We start from the raw sequence: 10,259 nt of genomic DNA on the forward strand, positions 1-10,259 counted from the left end.
ACTCTCTCTCTCTCTGGTGAGCCCACATGCCCTAAAAAAAAAAACTTTTAAAAAAGAGAAGAATATCAGCATTTGGCAAAGGATGGTGAGAAAAACAGAAAGAACTAGTCATAGCATGGGAACCAGACAGACAGGTGCCGGCTGGACTGTCAGCTCATTCTCTGATCCTGAGAACGACCCACTTCCCTGAGCCTCCCTTCCTCACCTGTAAAGTGGGGCTGGGAATCCTGCTCCCCTGCCACCCCACTGGGCTCCCTGTGAGATGAAGCAGAAATGACAGGGAGGGGGCTGGAGCAGTGGGGAGCCCTGCTGAGCAGGAGACTGCCCCTGCGTGCTCTCAGCTACAACTCTGGGCTGCAGCATCAGCTGCTTAAGAACAGTTGTTGCTGGAAGTTTCTTGGGACAGAGATTGGGTCAGGAAAGGACATTTTAGGGGATGCCCTGAAGAGGCATTGCCAGCACCTCTGACCTCAGCTCAGTCCAGCACTCCCCAAATTCTCTGAGTCTCCCACTCCCAGACAGGCTCCTCACCTCCTCACTATGCCTCAGGTCAGACTCTCCTTGCTAGAGAAACACCGCCACCACTGCCCACCTGTCTTGCTTTACCTGTGATGAGTCTCCTTCCCTCTCCAATCCCTGTGGGAGCTTTAGCCTATGGTGGCATTTCTTTTCCAACTTCCCCGCTATACAAGGTGAATGCTGGTGTCTCAGCTACAGACTCTTCATGTAGAGAACCTGGCACTCTGGTCTCAGTCCCAGGAATTCTAAGGGTAGTTTTTCTGCAGGAGATGAAGGGAGTCCTCAAGCAGCAGAGGTAGACTCCATGGGGCACCTGACACCCCCCCCCCCTTACTCCAACAGGAACCCTGCAAATCCCAGAAGCAATTTAAAGTTTGGAATGTCAATGTACTCAGGGCACAGGCTCTTGGTAGCCTGGGGCTCTAGGGACCTCATCCCCTTGTCCCAATTAGACGCAGTGACTGGGACACAGCCTATGAAGAAGGAGAGGAGCTACAGAAATGCTGGCTTGCTCCTCAGCTGTCCCAGGGGGATCCAAGAAACCAGTGCTAGCTTTAAAGGGAAAGAACACCTAGTCCCTAAATTGCAGTTCTAGGCATCCCACATGGGTGGCAGACTCATGAGTGTAACAACAGCAGAATGTGCTACATTCATTGAACCACCACTTGTGCCAGCCAAGGCCACCAATGTCCTCCAATTGGTTATAGAAGCTCAGCAAAATTCAATAATATATGTATGTTAGGTGTCTACTTCTAGTCTGCTCAGGGAGATTTTTTTTTTTTTTAACCTTCTTGTTTCTTATTTGACCAGTTTTAAAAAGTTAATTGATTTCCCAAAGTCCATATATCTTGTGGGTGGCAGAGCTCATTAATAGACTGGATTTTCTTTATCGTCATTTGTTATCATCAGCAGCAGCATTGTTAGGAGGTGTTACTTGCACTTGGAACCAAACATAAAAGATAAGAAAAGTGTATGGCAAAAAATACACTTTGGGTCAGCAGGTGGTGTATTGGTTAAGGTGCTGGGCTCCCACATAGTCACCTCTGGTTCGAGTGGTGGTTCGAGTCCCAGATTGGTATCTTGCTTTCTCACTCTCTGTTTCTCTCTGGTGAACACATATACCCTGTAGCAAAGTAAGAAGTAATAATAATGACATATAAAATTAAAATGAATAATTCTTTAAAAACATACTGTTTTGAACCTTTTTGTTATTGTCTCCCAAGCAACCAACATTAGCAATTTTTTAATTCTGGAGAAATTGTACATGTATGCTAATGAATATTTTAAAATATCAATCAATTTAGGACAAATACACACTGTATTAATACTTTGCTTTTCTCACCTAATGATATACCTTGGAGAATTTCCTTGGGAAACCATTATAGGTTTCCCTCATTCTTTTAAATGTCCTGTTCTTCTAAATTCTTTGAAATGCCTTGTATTTTCACTGTAAGGGTGTATTTTCATTGAATTAATCAGTCTGCCATTATAATTGATGCTACAACAAATATCCTTACACATTTATACTTTGGCATGTGGCAAAAATGCATCTGTTGTATGGTCATTTGTCATGGTTTCGAAAGATAGGGATTACATTTTATTCATTTTGTATTTGTTTTAATTTACATGTAATCGTTGTATATCTTTATAGGGTACAATATGAATTTTCGAAAGAGAGACATGGGTGCTGTGCATGTCTATCAAATCAACATATTACCATATACATCATCTTCCCATTCTTGTGTCTGTTCAATGTTACTTTTTTCTGAGTTCTTCTCTTTCACCCCCACCATCTACCTCCTCCTATACAGTCCACTTTTAATTGTGGTAGATATTGCCAAATTTACACACTTTCCTGTCATTAGTGTTTGAGAATGTCTGTTGCCCCACACTGTAAAATTGTCTATTGGTCTTGGGACTTTTTTTATATTTGCCAGTTGGTTAGGTGAGATGTTATATCTCATAGTAGCATTAAAACTTGGTACTTAACACTTGGGGTATAAAAATAATTTCAAATAAGAAATAAAGTATGTTTAAATCTATATAAAAGCATAAACACACACACACACATATATATACTTAGATTTATTTATTGACTGATTTAACTGTTTTTATTATTTATTTTTAATTATACCACAGAGAGACAGAGAGAGAGAAAGGGAAAGTGAAAAAGCAGGCCACCAGGTCCAGGACTCGAACAGTGGTTGGCCAAGTGGAAGTCCAACACCTTAACCACCACATCACCTGCCAGTCCCTATACATATATTTTTTTTGTTGAGAGAGTTTTGTTATAGGGAACCTGTACTCACCAGAGAGACAGAAAGTGAGAAATAATATTCGGGTGGGGGGGATGGCCACACCGCAATCCCTTCTTCTCCAATCTCCTCTCAGGATTTTGGGCACGCACACACATGTGACCAGTGGGAGTTTTAAGTCACTGGGTCTGGGACTTGAACTGTGAGTCGACTACATGGGAGTCCAGCAATGTAATCATTATGGCATCTGCTGGTCCCTAAAAAAACATATTTTTAATTCAAAGAGGAACAAAGTAATCACCACCTAATTTAGGAGATCAGGCATTGCCTTGGAAGTCCCCTGGGGATCTCTTTCTACTCCAGCCTTCTCCTACATCCCAGAGATACCCACTCTATCCATCCACATTTGTCTTCTGTGTGCTTTATTAGAGACAGAAACTACATCCTTCTGTGTTGTTTTTTAACATAATATATCACTGTGCAGTTTTTATATTACTATGATTAAATATCTTGCATTTTTATTGTGCTTATAATTTATAAATAATTTATAATATGTTATCTAAACCAGGTAAAACTAGTGATTAGGTTTTAAAAAAATAATTATTTATTTAACTTTATTTATTATTTTTATTATTATTTAATTTACTATAGGGCATGTGTGCTCATGAACATGAGACCGAGAGAGAGAGAGAAAAAAAAAAGCAAGCTGCCAGATCTGGGACTTAATCCACAGTCAGCCATGTGAGAGTCCAGTGCCTTAATCACAAGGCCACCTGCGGACCCCTTATTGCTTAGGCTTTAATATGTGGAGACACAGGGAGAGTGCTTAAGCAATCTGCATGGGATATAGGGAAGAAAGTGCTTCCCAATTTTTACTGTGCTATACCATGGACTCTAAGAAAATGCTACAGAATTTATACCTTCCTGGACATTCACAATAGACCAGGCTCTGAGAATTTCTAGAGCAAAGAACCAGTCAACATATAACCTGAAAGCTTCCCCACATATTTATTTACTATATATTTCTTTCTCTGTGTGTGTCTGTTTATGTATATATCTATATATCTAGTTTTTCTTTTTTCAGAACATGAATTAGTATTGGTCAGACTTGTAACACTTATGCTGGGAAATGGTGTAAGTGATGAAATCAAATTCAAATGCTATATTCTTTCTTTAATTAAATTTAATTTATTACCAGCATTTCACAATCTATTGTGAATTGAGAAAAAAAAATAGCTTCAAATTTCTCATAGTTAAGAAGATAGTCAGTTATCAGAATAGATTATTCCCATCCAAAGGTTCTCTATGTGAAGATCTTGTCTTAGTCTCTTCTGGGCCCTTTGGGCAAACTGAATCTAATAAATAAATAAAAAGTTCCAATAAAAGTTTTCACCTCCTCCTATTCTTCTAGTTTTCCTGATGAATTCAACAGGGATGGCAACATTGCTGTGAGAACCATCTCACTTCCCTTTAACGCCCCCTACAGACTAGACTCAATGAAATTCAACTTGCTTTAAGGACTGGTGTCTTATGTGGTGTTAACATGTTTTCAAAATGTCTCCATTACATGCTGTTAAAGTTTTTATTAAGTCTTGTAACAGTTGAAGCTGTCAGACACCTGACCAAACTCAAGAGATAGACCCTGAAGGAAACAGTCCCTGCATGTGGCCTTGGGTAGGACACAATCCTTGTTAATCTGACTTGGCTTTTTAATGTCAGCTGATGTGATTGGGAGTCCTTTCTCCATGTGAGTGACAACCACGGAGAGCCTCTTCACCATCACTGGCTGAAGCATTTCTGAGTCAACAGGTTTCTCACAGCAGCTTTCACGTCCTTGTTCCTTAGGCTGTAGATGATGGGGTTCAGCATGGGGGTCACCACCCCATAAAAGAGGGAGATGAGCTTGTCTGAAAAGTCCTCCATGCCTGACTCCAGTGAGTCTTTAGACTTGGGCTTGGTGTACATGAAAAATAAGGTCCCATAGAAGATGATCACAACTGTGAGGTGGGCAGAGCAGGTGGAGAAGGCCTTTTTCCTCCCCTCTGCTGAAGGAATCCTCAGGATGGTGATAATAATGAAGACATAAGAGACCAAGATGAACAGCACTGGCACTGCCAGGAAGATCACATTTGACACCTCCATGCTGATCACATTGATGGAGATGTCCGCACAGGCCAATTTTAGGACAGCCAGGATCTCACAGGTGAAATGGTTGATGACATTGTCCCCACAAAAGGGCAGCTGAATTGCCAAGGGGGTGTGTACTGCAGAAGCCGCCCCACCTATAGCCCAGGAGCCGGCAGCCATGGGCACGTAGGCAGCCCTGCTCATGACCACAGGGTACCTAAGGGGGTTGCAGATGGCCACGTAGCGGTCAAACGCCATCATTCCCAGGAGCAGACACTCTGTCCCTGCCATGGCAAAGGAGAGACCCATCTGCCCAGCACAGGCTGAGAAGGAGATGGTTTTATGTGAAGTCAGGACAAGGTCCAAGAACAGTGGGACTGAGGAGGTTGTGTAGCAGATGTCCAGGAAGGAGAGGTTCCCCAAGAAGAAGTACATGGGCGTGTGAAGTCGGGAGTCAAGGATGGTCACCAGGATGAGGACCCCATTGCCCAGCAGGATCACCAGGTACATGAGCAGGACAAGCACAAAGAAGATTTTCTCCAGCTTTGGGTGGGCAGAGAGTCCCAGGAGAATGAACCCCATCACAGGGGCAGTCTGATTGTCTTTTTCCATGTGTTTTTCTCTACGGCATCAGCAAAGTACAAGCAGCACATCAGGATTTCTTAGGAGAAGTCCTACGCCTCCAGGATGTGCTGTAGGCACTGCTGCATAACAAGAGCACACGGTTACAGAGGAGAATACTGAGACAGTGGGCGGGTGGGGTTTCCTGATCTCTTAGCAGAGAAGGTCACAGTTGGACCCACATTGAGCTAGGGCTTCGAATGTTCCAGCTGCGTAGGTAGGTTTTTGTTGTTGCTGTATCATGTCAGTGCCCGTATTTAGTCTACTGTGTTGCTAATAACAGAATTAGCCATGTATAAAAATAGAGGTTTAAATTCTGGGAGCTCATCTGATGGGGCTCTCCTTGCTGGTGGATAACATAGTATAGGCAGTAGCTTGAGCAGAGAGGAGGGCGTATCTGCTTGTCTCATTCCCTCTTCAAAATCCATCAGGACAGAGCCACAGGTGGTGTGGTGATTAAGGCACTAGAGTCCCGAGTGGCTGACTGGATTAGAGTCCCAGGTTCAGCGGTTTGAAACTCATGCCAGGTGAGTGTGCATGTGTACCCAATATCCCAAGATGACAAGGGAGGAGAAGGGATTGTGGCATGTCCATCTCCCTTCCTGGGGTGGTTTCTTGCCTTGTATCTCTCTGTCTCTCTGTTTCTGTGGCGAGTGCAAGTGCTTATAACAAAAATCTATTTTTAAAAAAGAAAGAAAATTAAAATATTGAACAGGACTCAATTGTGGGGACCCCACTCAATGCCTAATCAAGTCAGAAAAGCTTCACCTTTCATCACCATAATCAGATTAAGTGTCCACTTTCTCTACACTCTTACAATGGCTTACTAAGTTTCAGAACACAAAATTTGGGGGAACACATTCAAAAACCATAAAGGCTAGAGAAGGGAAGGGACCAATTTAAGTCTTCTAAGCAAGTTGATGATGACAGAGACAGGACTTGAACTTATAACAGCTAATTCCTGGTCCCAAAGAGGACTTTTTCCCTGCATTAGGATTAATAGCTGAGAATGCTATCAATTATTTCTCATTAATGCAGATTTTTAGAAATTTCATTGAAACTGGGCTTTTTTAGATCTCAGAGAAGAAACTTCCCCAGCATATCTAATTCTTAGAAATAGTGCAGCACTTACTCAGAAAAAACAAAACAAAACAAAAAAAACAAGATAGTGTCATTTGATAGAAAGTGGTCAGATATGAAGGATTTAGTGCTGAGTGAAGCGAGCCAGGATATAAAAGAAAGATATTGTATGTATCCACTTAATATATACCTGCTATCTGCACTTTATATGGTAGAGATCGAAATATTGGAGGGCACAAAAGCAGTGAAAATAGGGATGCTGAAGACGTATGGCATGGAGTGGGAGAAGCGAAGAGTATAGAGAAGGATAGCAAGAGAACAAATAGAGAGGCATGACATTAGGGGGACACAGAAATGGTTTATTACCTGTTGATGATGACGTGTGTAGTATTCTCAACTGGGCTGGTCTGAGAAGTATTTCATGTTGGGGAGGTAAATTATTTTTATAAGCAAAATGATACAGAGAGATCAAATGTTTAAAAACTAATGAGAATAAAATAATAATAATAATAATCTGAAAAAAAAAGATGAAAAGCTATTTGATGATTGGGAGGTGGATAGTAATGTCATTGTCTTAACTGATATGCATGGTATTCCTTCTGGAGAAAGAAATGTAATACACTGTAAAGATATATGTGATTCAGTGTAATATAAACAAGATTACGGTAAAAATAAATAAATAAAAAGGCAAAAAAAAAAAAAAGAGAGAGAGAGAAAAGAAATAGTACAGTGCTGAGTTTCCTTTAACTTTGATTGCACGTGCTAGGACCGAGCATAATGTGTTCGTCCACGTGCACACGGCAATAGCCTAGGTCAGGCTCCAGCGGAGGAGGATAGCTTCACCATTCTGTCAGTCACAGTGCCTTGGCTGGGGTGGCTACAGGGTCTGCATGTTTTATACATGCTTTGTAGCAATGCCTGGGGAGGTCCGACAGCTTGAAACTAGGAGGCCAGCTGAAGGATTGATTACAGTGACCGAACCCACTCTATGGGATCACCCTCTGTAGCTTATTGCTCAGTTGACTCAGTTATTAATAACCACACTCTACAGTTAGAGGAAAGTGGAGTATATAGTATTAGCTTCTAATCCCATGTCTTTAGAATATTAGTGAAAGTCTTAACCATGGAAGAATGCTTTTTCTGTCATTTTCTGTTTATAGTGCATTCTCACGTAATGTTCTCACACTCTGACTTCATTCCTGTGTTCCATGCAAGCGATGAGCTTGTAGGAAGACCTGCATGCCTTTGTGCAGAGGATTTCTAGTCTTCCCTGCCCTTGCCCAGGCTTCAGATTTAGAGTTCTTCATAACTGCAGTGAGTTTGTGTTTAGGGGTAGATGATGGAAGAAGGGTGGTTAATCCTGAAGAGTGTCTGTGCCATATATTTTTGTTCTTTTCATTTGCTTAAGGACATGTATGTTCATGAGCAGGGGAGGAAGTAAAAAAGCCACCCCATCAAGTAAAAAAGTCACCCCACCACCTTCCTACACTCTCCCAGTGGGGAATGGTCACGCTGCAATCCCCTGTCGCCTATTTCTCCTTTTTGGATTTTGGGAATGCACTCACACACACCTGGGGTGTTTTCTAAGCTGCCAGGTCTGGACTCAAGCCAGGCAGTCGGTCATGGAGACTCCGACCGTTTTCACCACCTCACCTCCAGCTGGCTCTCTGTGCCGTACTCTGCAAAACATCAGATGGGAAAGTTTTATTATTCAATTTTTGGGGATGAAGTAACCAAACTCAGAAATGATAGTGAGGGGCAGAGCTGGCATTGGATCCCAGCCCTAATTTAAGTTCTCTCTACCAAGTAGTAGTTTTGTTACATTAAAAAAAAAGGGGGGGGGAATGTTAGAGTTAGAAAAAGCAGGAATGAAATATTCTGCCATGCTGAACCCACATGTGTAAGTCCAGGTTTGCCTCATGGAGCCTCCCCGTTTATGCTGGGTGTATGCACCTGCAGTGAGGAAGGTTGGATCATGGCATGAAGATCCTGTCGAGGATGCCTCCGACTCTGAATAAAATAAGCGAGTAATCTAAAAAATTTTAAAAACTACCCTGTCTCTCCAATGCCATTTCTGTGTATTCTCCAACGTATCTCCCGGTCTGCCCAGCACTCCCTCTGCTCAGTTGTGGAGGGAGGGTAAACCAGGTGTGTTACCTGGCAGTGCTGCTCCTTGGTGTAAACTCAAGAGTTTGTGTTTCACAAAATCGCTGCTATCTGTGTCGGAGGCTGGGCACTTCCTGGGTGTGAGCGGCCGTCCTCTGCATTGCCCGATGTTCTGCCCCATCTTGGCGTCTTCCCACTAGTTGCCAGAAATGCCTCACACTCTGAATTGAAGCAACTCACAGAATCTCCACGCATGACCAAATGGTTCCAGGGGAACGGGCACATGGAAAATAGCGAAATGTCGAGAGCCGTTGACTCACCCAGGAACGCTCTCCCCACAAGCAGCCGTGGACTCCATTGTGTTTTCTGGGTAACCGTATCCCCTTTCCTCATCCCTCACTACAGCACGCGAGGGCATTCCGGGCTGCTCAGTGCAGATATACCCACTCCGGGAGCCCCACCAAGATCTCTCCCTCATCTAATCTCCCATTCTACCCAGGAAATAGTAATAGTAACAGTAAAAGAAAACATTACATTCGGTGTCAAAAATAGATCTCAGAGGGAGGAGAAAAGCGGCTTCTGTAAGGAAACCTCCCTGTCCACAGCCGTCAGATGAACCTGCTCATGCAGAAGCTCCTCCATGAACAGTGCAGGGTGGGCTCAGGTGATGCACGGGATTTGAATAGCGAGACCGCCCCAGTTGTGAAAGTCTCGTGCCTGTCATGTCACAGGAGCTGAGTAAGTTTGTCAAGGGCCAGCCCCATAGTGGAGCAGTTACAGGCTGTGCATTGGGAGCCACATCCCATAAGGCCCTAGGTTTGGATCCAGACCGGGTGGATTGGGAAACAGGTTCGGTGCCTGTGCGTGCCTGCCCGTGGATGGAAAAGTGCCATGTGACCAGGCCCCACTGGCAGGTGCTTTTTTTCCCTCTCTCCATCCCCGGCTCTACTCTGATTGCCTGCACCCAAAGGCAATTAAAAAGAAAGAAAGAAAGAAAGAAAGAAAAAATAAGGAGATGATTAATTTTGTCTAAGAGGCATACCTGAAAGGTAGGGAGACTCTGCACCCCGGGAGCAGGGCTGATGGAACTCTTCCTGCCTGTGTGATGGCTAGTTTATGCAGCTTGACCAAGTCCAGTCTCCTCCCTGGGCCTCAGTTTCTCCATGTGCATCACAAGAAAGTGGGACCAATTTCTTCCCAGGACACCGGAACCCTGAGCTTTGTTGACTACTGCAAACAGGAGGCAGTCCTTGGTGGGCCTGGCTGCCCATTCCTGTGTGTATGTGAGTGTGTATGTGTGTGAGTGTGTGTGAATGTGTGTGTGTGTGTGTGAGTGTTTGTGTTAAGGGAAGTACTGAATTGCAGTTTCCTGTCAAAGAAGAGTTAGCAGGAAATCATGCTGTGTCAGGTGTTGGGGACCTCAGGATGGAAGCCACCTACAGAGAGTTTGAGTTTCTGTGGCCCCAGGAAGCAAGGGAAGGAACAGGAAGGGCAGCAGCCAGGGGCAGCCAGGGGAGGAGGGAGCTGTATCTGGGTGGCTACATCCTGCCG

The 10,259-nt window shown here is 43.6% G+C and overlaps 1 protein-coding gene across 1 annotated transcript; it reads right to left on the bottom strand.

Annotated features, from left to right (window-relative positions):
- Positions 1–4,553: 4,553 nt before the first annotated feature.
- LOC102490963 (olfactory receptor 2S2) lies at positions 4,554–5,534 on the bottom strand. Its single transcript, XM_006143223.1, has one exon. The coding sequence runs from the start codon at positions 5,511–5,513 to the stop codon at positions 4,554–4,556; it is 960 nt and encodes a 319-aa protein (XP_006143285.1). The 5' UTR covers positions 5,514–5,534.
- Between the last annotated feature and the right edge of the window lie 4,725 nt (positions 5,535–10,259).

This window comes from Tupaia chinensis, unplaced genomic scaffold (genome assembly GCF_000334495.1).
Source record: "Tupaia chinensis unplaced genomic scaffold, TupChi_1.0 Scaffold000093_1, whole genome shotgun sequence".
NCBI lineage: Eukaryota > Metazoa > Chordata > Mammalia > Scandentia > Tupaiidae > Tupaia > Tupaia belangeri.

Coding starts and splice junctions, on each gene's coding strand:
- LOC102490963 (XM_006143223.1), bottom strand. CDS start 5,513: ATGGAAAAAGACAATCAGACTGCCCCTGTGATGGGGTTCATTCTCCTG.